This window comes from Culex quinquefasciatus, chromosome 3, assembly GCF_015732765.1.
Source record: "Culex quinquefasciatus strain JHB chromosome 3, VPISU_Cqui_1.0_pri_paternal, whole genome shotgun sequence".
Taxonomy (NCBI): domain Eukaryota; kingdom Metazoa; phylum Arthropoda; class Insecta; order Diptera; family Culicidae; genus Culex; species Culex quinquefasciatus.
The window spans coordinates 33,862,443-33,882,128 of NC_051863.1; the positions used below are offsets into that span (position 1 = coordinate 33,862,443).

Here is a 19,686-nt window from a genome sequence, read left to right on the forward strand (position 1 = left end):
ATATTGTCTGAATCTTCCATGCGAACTATCGTTGGATAGGTTTTTTTTATCAGACCTTGCCGATGAGCCAGAAATATTGATGGTCTGCGAACCATATCAAAAGAAATGAGTAATAAAGTTGATTTGTTAAACATGTTAAGGAGAAATGTTGCTATTTTTACTGAATGTATTGACTTTATGAATGTGAGGAAGGCACCAACCACCTTAAGGTGGATTAAGTAACGTTTTTTTTATTTCAATCATAGGTTCTTTATATTTGATAAGTTATCAATTCACATTTTTGTATTTTTTTAAACTTGACAGAATTCTGTATTTCCTTTCACTTTGAATGGATTAGGCAAGAGGACTTCAGTTAGTCATCTGTCAAAATGAACCAAAACTAACCGAGATTTTTTTCAACCAAATTCGATAATTTTCATTTTGCCGAAAAGTTGAAATTGTACCTAATTCAGTAAATCATGTTTTGTGTTCTTTATCTCTCTTTTCGAATTCATGAGATTATATTAAAAAATTATCAATATTTTAAAAAGATTGAATGATCACAAAAATGATGACAAAAACCTTTAAAAATATGTTTACCAGCTCTAAGAGCGTTCAGAAAAATACACTCTTTAAAAAACATAAACATGCTTGTTTTTTCCCAATGACTTGAGAAAAAGTTCGAATTAATCTTCTTCCTTTAAAATCAATCAGAATGGATTGATGTTAAATTTGCTTGTTTTTTTTTAACTTAATTGTCCATCGTTTATGAATTATTGGGCTGTGAATGGAGTTTTTTTTGAATCTTAATTGTTTTTTTTTAAGAAATAAAAATCTGAACACAATTTTGTTGGAAAAGCAAAAAAAAAGTCTTTTAAAATTTCAAAATAATAACTGATTTTGCCCTAATTTTCAATGTCTATACTGCCGTTCTACGCATAGTTGTCCCATGTTCAAAAAAGGACAACTGAGAAAAACGCGATTGAAATTTTTCGATCGATTTCTGTGTTTCTACGCATAATTGTCCCGTGGGTCCCTATTCGCCCTATATGTCCCTAATCACCCCGGTTAACATTTGATCACCCTTATTTGTAATCCTCTTACAGCTAAACAGGTACACAAGATGAAACGCTCCATAAAACCCATGATTTCGTGATAGAAAATTCTTGGTTTAACAAACAGACATGGTGTTGGTTTCAATAATTTTCTGAACATAGTACTAGATTTTATGTGTTTTTTTCTGAAAATATACGTAAAATTAAGCTTAAAAATGATAAAAAGTCAGAATCCAGAGTCCAAAAATGACATGGGACAATTATGCGTAGAACGGCAGTATAGTTGTTTGAAAATCGATTAATTTCCTTATCATAAATGCCAAAAAATCTTGACAAAGACTTTTAAAATATTTGTACCAGCCTAATCAGTAAAAAATCCTATGAATAAAAAAATGTGCACTCGACCACTAATTTCACCCCATAACAAATAATTGGCTTTCACTTAGAACCCCGCTCAGCTAAGCCTAATTAAACCCGATGACGAATCAGAACCGTAACTAACCCCACACAAGAACAGCGAAAGCTTCGCCGCGTCACAACTCACCTCCTCGCGAGTAGCGGTAGAGCGCCTCGTAGAAGAGCTGCACCAGCTGGTCGCCGTGCATCAGCCCGGCCGGTCCCAGCAGCGGAGTTTGGACGGCAGTGGACGTTCCACTTGGCGGTGGAGGAGGCACCCCGATGGGGGCGGGTGATCCCGGAATCGGTATCGATCCGCTGACCAGTGGCGACGGTGGCGGATGCAGCAGGGGACCACCGCTGGAGCCGGGACCCGGTGAAACGGGTCCGAGTGTCGGCGGTCCGGACTGGGTGGTGGCATGCTGCAGCCGGGCAGCATCGTCGTCTTCCGGTTGAAGAAACGGAATGGCCATTGTGTTTGGTGGTTTGTTTGTGGCAGGAGTTGAGGTTAAGTATTTGTTACGAGTATTATTTTTCTTCCCTATTCTGGGGGCACTATTTTCTTCTAGTAACTCTGTTTTACAACGGTTTCGTAGGCTTTTAATCGGGACTCTTCATGAACTGATGAACATTCATTTTCATGTAAACTTCACGCACGGTTAGAACAATTGCACTCAATTGTTATTGCTCTCGATTTCTGCAATTGCACTCCGGTTCGTAGACCAAGACTCGGTTGATCTCAATTGATCTCAATGAACCAATTGCACCCTGAGCCGGGATGTCTGGGATGTGCGGCACCCTTCACTGCACGATATTGCACACTGGTTTCTTGTACGCTTCTTGCACGTGCCACTCTATCACGAAGCCTGCTTCAGCACGTGACTTTGCTTCACTAGGCTTCAACCTTTCGCACGAACACTTGTTCTCTAGCTACGTTCTTCCTTTTTCTTCCTTTGGACGAAACGAGAACACCAAGCCACTAGAAAGTATCCCGTGTATCGTTGCAATCCTTCTAGCTTTATTCTCCCAAACACTCACAGAACCACAACAAACAGAACTCACGATCGGAAACAACTGCCGACGATGGAATTACGAGACAAAGCGCGCGCCACACACTAAATCACGTCTAAATCGTCGCACTGTAAGGGCACTACTGACGCCGCGCGTTGACGCTACTACGATCAAACCCCGTCGTAGGGTTGTTGTGTTGTTTTGGTTCGTTCCTTCATTCTCCTTCGTTTGGTTGAGAGAGAGCGCGCGCGATCGCGATCGTTCTCTGGCTCTCTTTGCTTCTGCATTGCCCGCTAGCAGCAAGTAGGCACTGCTTGCAGTACAGTTGCATGCTGCGTACTCTCACTCTCTCTCACTCGTACATAGCGATCCTTTTGTGTGGCGTGATCGTGTGTGATCGTCTCGGTGCGCTTTGTGTGACAGAGATTGAATTGAAAGTTTGAGTTGTTTTACAGCTTTTTTTTCTCTCTTTTCCAGCAATTAGTCGTCTAAAAAATTAATAAATATGTTTAACAAATATCGTCAATTTTTTGAATCTTACTTTTGAGCTGCAAACTTTGTTTTTCAATAATTTGCATCGTGCTTATTCAGGGCTGGACTGGATCGTACACGCAAACGACCATACACGAACGTAAACAAGCGGTTCAGTAGGTGGTTCCTGAGAGTGGCGTAAAACACAAAGGATGCATTGTAAGAGGAGTCTAATAAAAATCATCTATTTTTATAATTACTTATTCTTGTTAATTTAACGATTGAAAATTGAGAAACAAATCAATACACAAATTGTTAATTCATTGCAAAACAACACAACCATACTACAACTCAAACACGTTCAGTAACGATTTGCTTTGTGCAACAACAACAAGACCACAGCGCAAAAGGAATAAACGAGGATCAAAACAACGCTGCTGCAGCTCACACTGATCGTATGGGTTGAGTTTGTGTGCATCATACTGGTTAGCTGCGTTGGGTGTTGAAATTGCATACAGATACATGTAAAACCGCTTGAGGCGATTTGTGTGTGCGCTGCGATTGCGAAGAATAAAATGCAATGTGTGATTATGATTGTGTAATTTGGTTAAATGGGTGAGATTTTATAAATTGTGATTAATTGGGTTGCGCTTTGAGAAGAGATTGGGATTTAAAATTCGGTTTAAGCCAAAACATTTTTTGTCAGCTCTGGTCGAAGTCAAAGTGGGAGGGTATTGTCCGTTTCTCTCGAAGGTACACGCCGCGCGGCATTTCAGAATGTGCCGCAGACACTGTTGCCAGCGATTTTCTGCACTTTTGGTGCAATAAAAAACATTCCAGGCAACAATGCCATGCAATTCGAAGAAGAAGATCAACAAAAATAAAACGCACAGTATGGGATTTGACAGCGCGCATTTGCCGAAAGTGCGGCGCGTCATTTCGAGGCTGGTTTGCCGCGTGTCCTTTTCGGGAATACGCGCAATAGCAAACCATGTTTTTTCTTATTAATATTGTAAGTATTATTTTTATAATTCGCATTAAAAAGAATAAAAAATGCTTTATACAATCCAGGCTAGATTATTTGAAGAGCGTCCAATTTCCCGAGGTTATAAAATTCCCGGGAAATGAGAAATTTTCAACAAATTTCACGGAGAATTCCGGGAATTCCCAGGAAATTTGAAAATTTTGAAAATTCATCTGATCCTGGTGCTGATTATTATTTTGCAATAAAATTGTATAGAATAGCAATAGCTATGATTAAAATAAGTGTAAGGATCAACTAATGACTTGACTGCTGTATAAAAACACAAAACTACAAAGAAAATATTTAAATTTTCTAAATTTATAAGCTGGTTTCGTACAAACGTCAAAAAATAATTATAACTATTTTTTTGCTAAGAAGTAATTTTTATTTTTGTTAATAAGTAGATATTTGTTTCATATTTAAACCTCTTAAACCAAATCAAGTTTTCCGAGAAAAACGCGTTTTTGTCACGAAATCTTCGCCACTTTTTCAATGAGATATTAGCCTTTTGGTTTTTCGCATCGGCAATCAAAACAAAACAATATTTTAGAGAAATTCACTTGGAGGAATAATCTCGATTTTACAACTTTAAACTGTAATTTCTCGAACACTTTCAAACAAATTAACCTAATTCTTCTAGCATAACCCACTTTGAGACAATTTTCGTATAAAAATTACTTATTAAAATTATGTTAGTTTATTTTCATTCCAAAATATCTTAATTTTTGTTGTCCAACCTATAAATAAGATCTATTCCCAGTTGTGAATTCTTCAAAAATTAATGTCATCTAAAATAAACCTTGACAAGAAATTTTTAGACGAACTAATAAGTTCAATAAGAACAGTAAATTGTTCGATGCAATTTACTGGTCTAATTGAACTTTTCATTGACTTGACCTCATTCACTATTTTTTTTTTCATTTAAAAAAAATGTTCCAAAAAGTTAAGAAAATGTAATCTTTCGCTTCAGATACGGTATTGCCTGAGAAATTTATAAATTTCCCGGAATACGGGATTTTGTTTTTTTTCGGGAAATCTTGGAAATTCCCTGGAATTTTTTTTCCCGGTACGGGATTCCCGGTACGGGAAATCGGACACTCTACTTAAGAATTTATCTTGTTCACTCCGTATGTATTAAAAGACAAAAGTGTTAAATTTTGAGCAAATAAGTAAAGTTAAAGTTAACTTATAGTTATTAAACTAGTTTATCAATATTTGATTGCTATTTTCTCTCTCTCTCTCTCTCTCTCTCTCTCTCTCTCTCTCTTCTCGTATTTTTTTCATGCCTTATATATTTTTCCTTTAGAAAAAAGATCTTATTGAAACCTCGAAGGCATTCGCTATCGAGTCAAGGTGACAGTGTGTCGATTTTCGTATTTTCGATTAAATTTAATTTGAACATTTTGAATGGTTATTAAACAACAACATGCTATTTTTCAATATTTAATCTCCACCATTTTGATCGCCATCTAAGATTTCAAAATTCAGAATCATTGTGTTGGGGCCATATTTAAGCTCAACAATCAAAAATAAGACAGCGAAAAAAAATCCAGATTAGATCATCCGAAAATTCGATCATTCTAAGTGAAATTTTGGCGAGGCCTTCAGATAATCGAGTTTGAACTGTATTGTTAATTTGATCGGTGAAAGTTGACCTTCAGCCCGACATCTCTAGAAGTTTCTATATTGCATCATATCTAGTATAGAATCATCGTACCATAAATAGATGTTTATCACCAATCTCGTTATGACAATGATCAACGTATTAAGAAGACACAGAATGAAGTGAATAAAAATCAGTAAAATACCATCACGTGTCGCAATGATTACGGCACCTCCACGACGCGCGTACGTTTTTAAAGACTGGTGGCCGACTTTGGCGGCCACGAGGCGCACGTGCCCTCGGCCATCTACGGCTATCAGGTGAAGAACTGGTTCCATCTGTCACGCTGCCCAGTTCTGGATCTCAGGTATCCGCCGCAGAGGGTAGAAATGTAGCGATTCTCACGCCCATTCCCATAATTGAACGCATCAAACGCAATACGCGACTGATACGTCGGCTTAAGTCAAGAATGATCTGGAAGAAGAAGGGAACGAGCCGAGTTACTACGCACAAAGTAATTACCGTTTTTTTGACGGATGTTTGTCAAACTTTTTGAAGGTCTTCGTTGTGTTTTCTGGATCAAGGCATTTAACTAACGGTCAACGCTTCAAGTGTCGATGCTTCAAACTTTGAACCGCAATTCAAGTGCACACAGAAAGCGTCATTAATCGCACCCACCCCAAATCCGCTCTATACTAGCAGCAGCTATTAATTGTGCTGACTAACGAGGAAGTGGTTTGACCTTCACCGGTTTCGAGTAGCGGTTTGCGCGAGCTCAAACAGTTTGATTCCGTTGACACATCGCGATGCGTTTGGCCTAGTTGAGGCGCGATCAAAACAGCTGACACGTCGAGTGCGCCGACAATCGTTCTGATTGTGGTTTCGGAGCCAAAACATCAGCCTGCATGGCGAACTATTTACAACACAAATGAAGGCTGATAAGAATCTGTTGCGGTTTGACACCTCTCCTTGGGCAACACAAGCGCTGATAAGAATGCTGTGGTGCGTAGTTTAAATGGATTAAAACTGCTATGTGGTTGATCTCAAACCGGGTTACCGTAAAAGTTAAGTTGACCAAAAATCAACAAACCGTCAGTGGGGGTGGCATTGGGTCTGGGGGTGAGATTGGGTCAAAGTGATCTTCTCAATGACCTATCGAAAAATCATTTTTCTTATATTTTTGTTGGAATTGCTCGAAAACTACCCAAATGTTTAAAAATCTCCACATCAAACATTGTAGCATGTCAATACGATTCCCTCGAATAAGAAACACTGTTGGATGACTTGTTTTTACCATATCGTTGTATTTGAGCATCATCTGAGTTTCATTTGACCCCCCTCTAAGGGGTGAGATTGGGTCAATTTTCAAACTATTGACATTTAAGGCAGTGTTCATCAAAATCCACCATATTTTGGGAAAATGTTAGTAAACTATCTAAGAACAAATCTACGTTGAAAGATTCTCGGTGTTATTTAATTTTTTTTTGTTATTAAGAAATTACGAGAGGTGTATCCCCACTGTACCCCCACTGACGAAATCTAGAGTTTTTTTAAATGGTCCTATGAACATAGAGTACGTTATCCATTAGACCCTGGACCCTCTGAAGGGTTTTTGATGAAAAATTCAATAAAATCACAATTTCAAGCGTGTTATTGTCTACAAATCTTATATTTGGCATGTTCAGCATCATTTAGAACAATGTTGACTGACATTGAATTGTCCTTTTCACCAAAATCAGTGTTTTGAGTTCGACATCTGAAATCAGCCATGGCCACTAGCATTTTCATAACAAAACTGCATTTATATTTTATGATTGAATTAACTATCCAATCATTTTTTGACTGATTATTTAACTTCAGCAAGTCGAAATAATGTAAGTTTAAGGAACTTTACTAAAATAAAGCGAAGAACTGCTCATTTTCGAGCAAAAATTAGGGGGGTCCAATATAGGACAACGAAAATCCAAACTTTTCCAAAAGTGGACCCCTGTTAATTAAACCTTCAAAAATGAAGAAAACTGTGTATTTAACCAACAGTTTCTCTTAAACATACAATGAATGCTTGTTGTTATCAACCTAAACGCATATATTTTTCAATTATGAGTATAAATATAGCTGTTTCATGTTAAAAGTACCAAAAATGCTGAAGCCGTAAAAAAATTATAATTAATCAAAACTATAGCCAATTATACTTAACTGCAGCATCATAATTGCAGTTTGAAATTATATGTTATAATAATAAATCAAGAACAATTTTTTTTAAATAAACATGCGTGGTTTTATCAGCAACTGTAAACAAATCTTTTGTTTAGTTTTGGTCAACCATTTATGTAATTAATATGAAAAAAATGTGCATCAAAATTACTTGTTTTAAATTATTTTATGTTTACAGTGGATTTTGAAACGTTTTCTCTGATCTTTTTCGGAAATAAATGTGTTTAAATGTCTGTTTGGTTTTGTTGTTGTTTGAGGCCAAATTTGTTAACAAAACATATTTGTTTATGATAAAAAGTGAGCAGAATCCATCTTTTATTCATTATATCTATCATTAGACTTACACCATGCATCAAAACATCAAATATCGGTTAAATTTGGTTTAAAAATAACAGTTTGCCTATAGTGGACCCGGGTCCACTATAGGAAAAGGGGGTCCATAAAAGGAAAAAAAACTTATTTTTTCCAATGGCTATTTTTCTGCTCAAAAACAAATAAACTGATGAAACAAATAGTCAAAATTGTTCAAAATACTTCAGTTTTCATTGTTTTGTACAAAGGGTTATGAAAAAGTGCTTAAAATATTGAAAATTTGTGAAAAATGTGCTTCGGCTCTACTAGGGGGTCCACTAATGGTTAAAATACCCTATGAAACTTATAGGACCTTGGTATACTAAATTGACCTAAATTAAAATTTTCAAAAATCTTTTTAAAATAATCTACATAATAATCATCTTTGAAACTGTAGCAACTGCGGGTGGGCACCTATGCTTATGCTTATGCTTTATAATAATCATAATAATCATCTTTGAAGATCATGGTTAGGGTTAGTGAATTTTCACGATTTCGCGGACAGCGTGAAATACGTAAAATTTGAAGATTTCCGTGAAATTTTATCAGTTTCTCAAATCAATTCTTTGAAATAACAATATAATAAACATTTTATCCACTAAGACCTTTAATGAAAAAAATTATGTAATATTTTATTTCAATTGAAAAGCGTTATATGAACCAATTGAAGAATTGTTAGCAGAACATATCTTAACATTAAATTGTTACAATATTTATTGAGAAGTGAATGCTGCGAATACTTAAATGATGTTAGCAAAAATCAGTCAAAGTAAAACACATATTCTTGGAATCATCAAGTTATCACAAGGATAGTGTATCAGTTTTTTTTAAAGGAAACAATTTGAACATCTAAACTCTCAAGCTCAAGAAAAGTATGAATTTCCATATAAATTCCCCTTTTTTCTCGAGCTAGTTAGTTTACGTGTTAAAGTCACTTTTCACATTTTTTCTGACATAAACTCTGAAAAATATTTGCAATGGCCTGATAAAATAAAAAAATCCAAAAAAAAACTTGTTCCTGATTCGGTTATTAGAATATTCATACAAACCTTCGGATAAGATGCAAATTTTTTTGTCCCTCGGCTCTGAGCGGGGTCGAGGGGAGGGAGGCAAAAAAATAAAAAAAAATATAAATATTATAAAAACCAGCCATAGTTTCAACATTTGCAAACAAAAAGTGCTTAAAAGTGCATTTTGCACTAGTTCAGTTGTTATGCAATCATTAGATTTTTTCAATTTTCAAAAATTCAGAAGATTTTTAAATCAACCTAAACATGCTAAAAATAATTCTTAACGCAGGAAAATGCATTTCAAATTGATTTCCAGCTGATGGCGATTGTCCACGCCCCATACAAAAAAGTTTTTTTTGTATGGAAAATTGTCCACGAGGGAGGGGGGGGGGGGGGGGGGGTTGAGATTCCCAAAAAAGTTTCCACATGGTTTGTGGATGGTCCCTAACAAACATTTTACAACGTTAGTTTTTGCCCTGTAGGCTTTCATAGAGACAATTTTTGGTCTCAATTTTGTCATATTCGGAATCCTCGGAAAATTTCACGTTAGTTAGAAGTATTGGAGTTGAAAATTTGATTTTAAAAATAATTATTATAATTAAATAAAACAAAATCTTATTTACTCTGTGATCAATACGTCAAATGCTGTATCAAGTAGGCAAAAACCTGTTTTTTTTTCCTAATTCAACAAATTGTTAAAAAATATTTTAATTCATTCTGAATGGCATTTTTTCCAATCAAATTAACGATTCCAATACTTCTAACTAACCTGAAATTTTCCGAGGATTCCGAATATGACAAAATTGAGACCATTTTGAACAGTAATTCGACAAAGCTATGAGAAAAAGTTAAACCAATCCTGGATGTATAAGGCACATTTTAAAGGGTTTCAAGAGACCTTTTGAATGCATCTAAGAGAGTTGGAATTTAAGAAGTTTTACGGAAATGCTAGCAAGTTAAAGATTTTTTAGGTTTTTTGGACCTTAAACTTCGAAGCCCGTTTTACCCCACTTCCCTTTGTCGTAGAGGGCTAATATTTGGCATGAGTTCATCTCATGTATAGAAAAACAAATGCTGAAAGTTTCATCCAAATCGGAGCACCTCGATACGATCTCTAGAACATACCGAGCAATATTTACAAAAACTGCCTCTTAAGTAAACTCTTTTTTATTTCGTTTTTTGAATATTTCATTAAAATTTGATATGAGTCAGCCAAATTTTAAGTGATTCAAAAGACACAAACTACATCAGCGAAAAAAAAGTGGCAAACTGCAATCAATCGATCAATAGATGGCTCACGACCAGAAGCCGTCATTCTGTGAAGAAGAAAAAAAAGCAAATAAGGAGTCACAAAAAAACATCTCGCATTGAACTCCAAACTGAAGAACATTCATGTTTGTAAACAAAGAGAGTTTCTCTTCCTTCGTCTGTATCCATCATGGGGTATCTCTTCCCGTTCTGAACGAAACCATGATGATGATGATGACGACCACGCTAACGATGACCGGACACCGCACAAAATCCTCGTGTGTTGTAAAAGAAGTTGCAAGCAGCAAGAAGAAATCGATTCTGCATGGTAGTGCTTTCTGTTTGTTTATCTTCCACTGTGAAAAGGTTATAAAAAATGTAACGAGAGACCTCAAGTCGTTTAAGGTGTAACGGGCCATCATCAAATATGGCGAAAAAAATATGGCAAAAATCCGTCCCGTTTCATGTTAATGATGATTGATTCCCGTTCCACCTTATTGGGTGAAAATCAGATTTTTTTTTTTGAAATTGTTATTTCCTCGCACTTATGATTAGCTTAAAAATATAGAAAAATAATCACTATGTACTAAACTATCACGGGAAAACGGCTAAATTTACAGAAGTCTCGAAAAAGCTTTTATTTTTGAAAATTTAGCCTGTTTTTGAGAAGAATATTTTCACCATACAAAAATACGCGCACTTTAAAACACCTCAAAACTACTGTTTCAAATACCTCACCTTAATAAATCGATAATCACTCGACGTGCTGCAGGCTAGGGGAACAGCTGATTACCGCCAAACAATTCAAAACTCGATATTTTTACGAAAAGTAGAATCTAATTTCGCGAATTGGATTTTTTCGCAAGTTTTTTTTTTTTGTATTCAGACACTCTCTAACACAACCATACCTCACACTGGTGTTGGTTGTCATCGAGAATGTGGTTGCCAGAGATTTTAGATGAGCATTTTAAATCAAATTAAATAATAAAGTATTCTTGTTTGATTTATTGCCTTGCACTGATGTAGAATATTGAAACAATTGATTAAAGAGTTGTTTTGGTTGATAAATGGTATTTACAATTGATATAAAAGCTAAAAATACTACATGAAAAATGTATATAAAAACACCATTTTCGAAACTCTGCCCTGAATGGCAACACTTTTCACCGGCAAGCAAGGTTGTGACAGTTGTGTTTTGTCTCTGTTGTGCTGTCATTCGTGGAAAATCAAGTTGGCAAAATAACGGAAAAAAAACCCGTGCCCTTGCCAATTCTTTCGCTCGGACCTCCCGTCAATCTGCAATCAAAGGTAATTTTTGTTTTGTTCCACATAGGTAATATTGTGATAAAACTTTTTTTTTCAATTTGTGTATCACAGTGTGTATCACAGCATCACCGAAAAAATCGGTCGGTCCATCGAACCTTTTTTTGCCTGGCCGGCCGCGGCGGATAACTTCTTGAGTGTGGAGGTTCACGTTACCTCGATCCGTACGGAGATCATCATTATGACCACCCGCACCCAGAAAGTGCTCGGCGAAAAGGGCCACCACATCCGGGAGCTGACCGCCGTCGTCCAGAAGCTGATAAGAGACCTGCGTCGTGCCTGCCTGGAGTCCGGAGCCAAGGGTTCCGAGGTGGTCGTGCCTGGTAAGCTGCGCGGTCAGCGTGCCAAGTCGATGAAGTTCGTCGACGGAATGGTGATCCATTCCAGAGATCCGTGCAACGAGTACTCTGACACGGCAACCCGCCATATCCTGTTGCGCCAGGGAGTGCTCGGAATCTAGGGCAAGATTATGCTGCCGTGGGACCCGAACGGCAAGATCGACCCGAAGGAGCCGTTGCCGGAAAACGTGTTGGTGGTGGAGCCCAAGGACGAGATCATGCACAACACGCCCGGAACCAAGAACAACCGTCGGCGCTGGAGCTGGAGCCGGGAGCCTGGGAACCGTCGAGGTGGTTGAATCCCTCATTAGTTAAGCTGGGCGGAGGATTCACGTCGTTAAGTGTCCAAGATAATGTGAGTGTGATAAATTGAGACGAGTCCAAGATCCGCAATCTGTCCCTCTCAGTTCGCGACACATGACTAGCCTGAGTCGGATAGGAGCTCGATCAGAAAAAAATCCAAATGTTTACGTTATAAAAATGAATAAATAAAGGTGATTTTCATCAACCATGTACAAAACATTACATATTGTAGAAAATGGATTTTCCAAAAAATGGTGCCGTTCTGGAGCTTTGGTGTCTTAAGAAGAGTTGTTTCAAGTGGGATGGGGCTACAAAATTAAATTTTTGGACAACGATGTACTTTTTTCTTTGTTTGCATCCTGTGCTAACTTAAAAACGAAACTGAAAAAAAATCATAAAGAACAAATTATTGTGGATTTCAATCAAACCAAGAATTTGCGTGGCAAGCTTCTTTGATTGATCGGCCTCAACATTTCTCAAAATCTAAAATAATAAGATTGACTCTTTTCATCAGTTAATCTCGAGTTAATAAAAACTACATAGGCTATTTTAATATGTTTGGCAAGAGTTTATGTTCACACCACTACTACATCACGATGTAACTAACACAAATATTCAAATGACGTCATCGATGATAATCATCATACTAACACAATCAAACCGCACAAATACATAGGCACTTCAATTGATCTCCCGTTTCACCTTAAAACCAAAAAAAAACAGGTTGAATTTGTTACAACTCTTTCACCTGAACTTAATTATTTGGGTCATGGTTATGTTATAATAACACATGAGTCATTTGACACTTTCCAAAATACAAAACAAGAACAAGAAATGAGACAGTATGAGCTCATCGGTTAAGCGACGAACCTCCAAATCAAAGCTTCATAAATTAGACCTAAACTCGATCGCAAACCCGAAGAAAGAACCCGAAGTCCGATGGAAGCCTCAGAAAGCCATTAACCGTTTGGAAGGAACGAGTGATAGTAGGGAGATGGAAGGAAAAAAAAAGAGCAAAACAAAACAGAACCTCGAGAAGTGAAAAAAAACTGTACCCAACAACACATGTGTGTGGAAGCGAAGAAGCCCCCGAGAGGATGAGACACGGCAGAAGAAACCAGTTTTCTGAAGAGTTGTTGTTGTTCCTGTCTCTTTCATTAGAGTGAAAAACGCTGCTTGGCTGGCCGGACAGCACCCGGTGGATAGTCCAGAAGAGCTTTCTTTACAGCGCACTTATCGTATCGTTCAGACTAGTGTTCTGGACGGGAGTGGGGTTGCACTGAAATAATGATTTTATGAATAATATCAATTTAATTTAATTTGGAATGATGTTTTTCTTCTTGTTGACCCAATTAATTTATTATTTGAAATTCAACGTTTTTGAAAAAAATACTTTACTTAGAATTTAACTTAGCGTAGGAATTTGAACTTTGGGTCTCGTGGCGCAGGGGTAGCGGCTTCGGCTGCCGATCCCGATGATGCTATGAGACGCGGGTTCGATTCCCGCCTTATCCACTGAGCTTCTATCGGATGGTGAAGTAAAACGTCGGTCCCGGTTTCTCCTGTCTCGTCAGAGGCGCTGGAGCAGAAATCCCACGTTAGAGGAAGGCCATGCCCCGGGGGGCGTAGTGCCAATAGTTTCGTTTAGGAATTTGAACCCATGGAGAGGAATATGATCTTTTACAATAAAAAAGTAAGCAAATTAGTGACTTGACGTATGGTTTGGAAAAATTCAAAATCTACTGCAAGTTGACGTTTTCATACCATAGTAAACAAACAACTGCATAGCAACGTGTTTCAGCCCGCAATTACAGCCATCTCTCATATTCGGGGGTCAAAAAATCATAACAAATCGATAATTGAACTTAATGATTCGCTTTTGCCTTCATTTGAAAGCTTTTCTTGCGATCTTTCGGATGCTGTATTGAACAACTGCAAATTTTTACTTTTACATCAAGTTTTTTTTACGAAAAACTTTGACCCTTGAAATCCACAAATTCGGAATATTTTTTTACGAATGTAGACAAACTCCATGAGTACATAATTTTTCCAAAATAATTACTTCACGCACTGAAACCAACGAAATTCAAGTTTAGATATGGTTTATGAATGGTCTGATAACTTTTTTTTTGTAAAAATATCAGTTAAATTCAGGTGTTCCACAATTGTGGGAGGCATGGTAACACCCCACAATTATGGAACATGCAAATTGAAGGCAGTGTTTTGCTGCTCTAAATGAATTAGTTTGATAAACATCTTTTGTTCATGTTACTTACGGCTCTCGAATGTTCAATATTATTTCTCTTTCTAATATCAATTTTTTTTTATGTAAATCAAAAATACTTTTTTACTGAAATCAAAACACATTTTATGAACAATAAACAAATATTTGGTAGATTTTATCAGATCTTTTGTGAAATTACAAAATTTCAACACCGAGCTTCTGTGGCCGTGAGGTTACGGGTTTCGCCTTGTAAGCGGAAGGTGATGGGTTCGATTCCTGTCTGGCTCGGCAAAGTCAGATCCCTTCAAAGAGTAATTCTACTCACTGGGAATACTGACCGGTAGGGGATGGGTTTTGACTAGCGGCGTGCTGGGTTTCCAATCCAGAGGTCGTGAGTTCGATTCTCGTACCGGGATGATGAAGTTTAAAAGAAAGAAAGAAAGAAAGAAGTAAAATATGTGTAAATGTAATCAAATCTACCAAAAATACCGGAATTATCTGCATTGAAATACCAGAATTATCTGCATTAACTCACCAAATACTCAAGAAAAAAAAAATCAAATTGATTTTTAAAGTATTATTAATTCTTTGAGTATTTTTCAAAAATTAATTAAATGTTTAATTTTGTAATTGGTTCAATTTGTACCTATATTGCAAGGTTGCACATATATTTAGAAAAAATAACTCATTTTTCAAATTCACTTAGTAGCATATTATTTTTGTTATAGCTGGCAAAAAATCATGTAATAAGTTTACAGCAAAAAATCCGATGGTAAAATCGCATGCAAAAGCATGCACCTTCGTCAAAATAAACACTTAATATTACACACTGCATGTAGAATTTTTGCAAACACAAAAAGAAAAATTGCGACCGACTGGATTCAAACCCAGCACCAACCGTAAGGACTGGCGCCTGAGCCCACTCGGCCATCAAACCGATAAAAAACTGTAAGGACAAACGCATATATCAGGTTGATATTTCGGTCAAGTAGGTTTCCCATACTGATGGGCTACATATTTCAGTGCGTAAAGTTACATGAAATTGCATAAAATAATGCAATATTTATTTTACACTCAACACTTTTACACGCAGCTGGATTACTACTTTTTTAGCTGTTTTGGAAATGTAGAAATATCATCAGAATGTAGTATAAACAGTAAGTTTTAAGAGAATGCATGCAAAATATGTATTTTCTAACAATTTTTGATAAGAATTTGAAAATTAAAATGAGCTGTTGTGCTTCGAATCCCGGACAGTGATTCCCGGTCACGGAAATTTCTAGCAGAGCTGGTTTTGCTAGAATCCTGCTAGAATGATTCTAGTAGGCCTGCCAGATTTCTGTGAGAATTTTGTTAGAACTATCTAGCAGAGCAAAATTTGGCGAGAATGACGTCATTTTCGCCAACCCGCATTGTGACCGCCATCTTGTGAAAAAAATCTTGTGGGCAAAAGCCACAATTATTTTTAATTTGGTAAAAAATGTGTATTCAGTGCATTTTTGTTGGTTTTCTGGCCACCTGGAGTTGGTAAGATGGTTATAAATAACTCGTGTACTTTGAAGTTACAAAATTTTCTTAATGTTAATTCCCTAGGTACAATTCCGATTGGCTACTCCGGAAAACACGGCAGAACTTCACCACAATTTATCAACTCCGGCAGCCGCTTGACGGCCATCATCTAATGAATTTTCCCGATCATTCCCCCTCAGCAGGAGATTCCGGCCAAGCCACAAAAAGTGTAAAACTAGAATCCAGGAATTATCCAAAGAGAAGAAAAAAAGCACAGTGACAGTGATTTTTGTTTTCCTTAGTGTTTTTATAGTGCAATAAAAATGTTAAAAATCTTGTTTTCTCTTCACTGACATTAAACATAAATAATTTCTTTCTTTTATTATTTGAATTAAATTCTAGGTCGTCATTTTCAACCAAAATTTTAAGCAAGAACATTCTAACAAAATTCTAGCAGGATTCTAGCAGAAATGTTTGCCATTTCATTCTAGCAAGATTCTCCCAGAATTCTAGCAGGATGGCCTGTCAGAATAGTTCTAGCAAATTCTAGCAAGATTCTAACAGAACCGGTTGATTTCGCCGGCTCCTGCTAGAACCGGTTATTGCATTTGAGCTAGAATTCTCAAAGAATTCTTGAGAAGATCTAGCAGGATGATGGCAGCGTTCTAGTAAGAACATTTTCGTTCTGTAAGATTTCTGTAAGAATCCTGTGAGAATGCCGTGACTGGGTTAAAGCTGATTCGAAATCCGGACACTTTTGCTTTAAATTCCGGACACTCAATTTTGCTTATAAATCGCACAAATTTGCACTGAAATGTTAGTGAATGGTATTCTTTAGGTCTTAAATAAGCTGTTAACATCAAAACAATCGATTTATAAAAATTGGCTAGAATTTAAGGAAATCAATATCATAAATTTCTTTTTTGTCTTCCCGGTGCTTCAGACCCTAATGAAATATTTCATTGTAATGTTTCAAATTTTTGGTAAACTTATAATTTGATTTAATTTAATTGTTTAGGCATCAACTTCAGCGTTCAAAAAAATTTTAAATGAAAGTTGATGTTAGAATTCATCAAATAACACAGTTTTGACATGCCGCCTGGGATCGAACAAAAGTCGACTGGGTGAGAGGCAACCACGCTTACCCCTATAAAGTATATAAGTTCTCGGACTCATTGGTAATTTAAAAAAATCTTTAAATTTGGCAAAAAAGGCATACATTGAATCTAAAATACTTATTGATCTACATTAAATACATTTGAAAAAAATATGTATGCCTGCTATTAGTACGACAGTTTCTTCGGGATTTTTTTTATTTTTTGCTGATAAACAACTGATTTTCATTTTTTTCAGTGCTTTCGCAGCACCCCATCAACGTCTAATATTGTTAAGAAAAGTGTCCGTCTGGGCTCCTCAGAATCTTCGGTCTGTCACGATAACCATGCAGCAGCAGGCCGTCCAAAGTTCAGCGGATATCTGTCCGTTCGAAACTGGGTTTGATGTTAAGAGACAGCATTTCGCGCCTTTTCTCCAGTTCCTTTTCTTATGATTTGTATGAGAGAGACGATAGAACTTTGGCCGAGATTGACCTCTATGAAACGGGAGCCGGGTCGCTCCGTCCGTGACTTCCTGGTTGATGATGGTGCTCGAATGATACCCGCGACTTGATTTGGATATCGCGTTTCTAATGTTATTCTAAGGTTTCCACCTGAGGGATTGCTTTCTTTCTTTAGAAGTTGATTGACCGCCCCAACCCAAATGTCCTCTAAATATGACTTTTTATTCAACATTTGATTTTCAGGTGTTTACACTCATTTGGTATGTATATGGAATATTTCGCGCTTCTACGGCTCGGTACAAACTGGCCTTAAAACTAACCTCCTGGACTTGGTGTCACAAAACTCAACGTTCGATCGATGCTATGTATAAACGATGACCTCCAGCTGGGGTCACAAAATTCAATTAAAAACTCTCACTTGAATCTTTTCCTCCTCAAATTAGGATTCCATTACATGACTAGATTAGGCGCCACCCCTTAATCTCACTCCACGTGTTCAGCCTATCTCTTCTGGTTATCCTCACTCAAAACTGCTACCCTTACACCCTACTTGATACATCTGTTTGACTAGGCAGTTAGTTGACGATTAGCCCCCAATTCAATTTTGACTGATTGCCGTCTGGTCAGAGGACCTCCTCCCTACCAGCCACAACTTTGCAATTCCAGACGGACATCGTGTTAGGATTCTCTGGTTGATTCTATATTCAGAGCAATGGACGATGATTTTGATGAAGGATTCCCCGCACGGCCACTTCCAACCCGGAAGGAGTTAATTAATAGACTATTACGGGACAATCCCCTCTTTGATTGTGTTGATGTTCTAAACGGGAATCTATTACCCCTTACTCAAATGACCGAGGAGATCAAGAAGGACTACATTACAGGATACTGGATTTTGGTGCGACAAGCTCGTCTTGAGAGGGTGTTGTTTAGTTGGTAGGTATGTGCCGGTGTGAATTGCTACTCAGAACATCGTCATAAACGTAATCTTGTTTCGTTGTTAAGCAGTTTCTACTACACCGGGTGCAATGATTGATTGCCGCTCTATTATTCACTTGTACTGCGTAGACACACACAGCGGGCCTGTTGGCTGCTCTTTGACATGAATTGCTGATGAGTTGTTGGGCACAGTGAGAAAAATTTAGTTTTATTGAAAGTCGAACACTTGTCCTTCAATGTTTCTTAGACATTTTCTCAGCATTTTGAAAATGTTATTTTCAGATAATTGAGTTCTACGGTCCAATTTCTGTCAAAATTGAATAATTGATTGCCTATTAAATTAAGATTTTTTTTTTACAATTCCACTGTGAAACTCTCAACTTTTCCTGCCCTTCTGGAGAAACGAAATAGCCTATTTTTCCCTACCAGGATTAACAGAATGGAAAATTAATACCTTTCAATACAAGTGCTGAAAAGTTGTACTTTTCAGCACTGAAATGAAAACTCGGTAAACCTCGTTGGACTCGTGCTGAAAATATCTGCTTTTGCAACATATTACATAAACTACAATTTAAGTTTTTCATCACGGCCATTTTGGCTGCCATCTTAGATTTAAAAATTATAAATCATTTCAGCGTAGTTTTTCGCATTCGCATGGATCTTAGCGGGTTGCAGACTGGATTTCGTCATGTATATGTGATGATTGTCCAGCCCAAGTTGCTTAGAAATTGATTAAAGGGAATTAAAAATAATTCTACCAGAACAGGACAGGCAGCACCATGAAAGCCACTAAATCATTCCAGCGTAGTTTAAAGGTAAAAAATATGAAAACGAAAAAAATAATTTTTTTTTTTTGGTGATTCGATTATCCGAAGTTTCGATTTTTCTAAGTGCTTCGGATTATCGAGTCTGGACTGTATTACTTTTAAAGATTTTTTTTTTTCAAAAAATCATGTTTTATCCCTAATGGATGTAAATTTATTCATTTTTCGAATATTTGACAATAAAGCTTATTAGTGAAATTAAAAAAATACTTCAGAGAAGGTAAAATGTCTTGATGGCTTTACAGTTTTCCCCTTAAAAAATATTTTGCAAGAATGTTTTTATTATGAAATTGTCCCATATTTTAT

General features: G+C 36.8%; 1 protein-coding gene and 1 pseudogene across 1 annotated transcript in view; one reads left to right on the forward strand and one right to left on the reverse strand.

Annotated features, from left to right (window-relative positions):
* LOC6054583 (cell death protein hid) overlaps positions 1-2,684 on the reverse strand; it is a 104,740-nt gene extending 102,056 nt beyond the window's left edge. Inside the window, exon 1 of the mRNA XM_038264452.1 lies at positions 1,579-2,684. Coding sequence (XP_038120380.1) covers positions 1,579-1,903 — 325 coding nt within the window. The 5' untranslated portion in view covers positions 1,904-2,684. The remainder of the gene's footprint in view (positions 1-1,578) is intronic.
* A 3,032-nt stretch (positions 2,685-5,716) lies between these two features.
* Positions 5,717-12,322, forward strand: LOC119768924 (annotated as a pseudogene).
* The last annotated feature ends 7,364 nt before the right edge of the window (positions 12,323-19,686 follow it).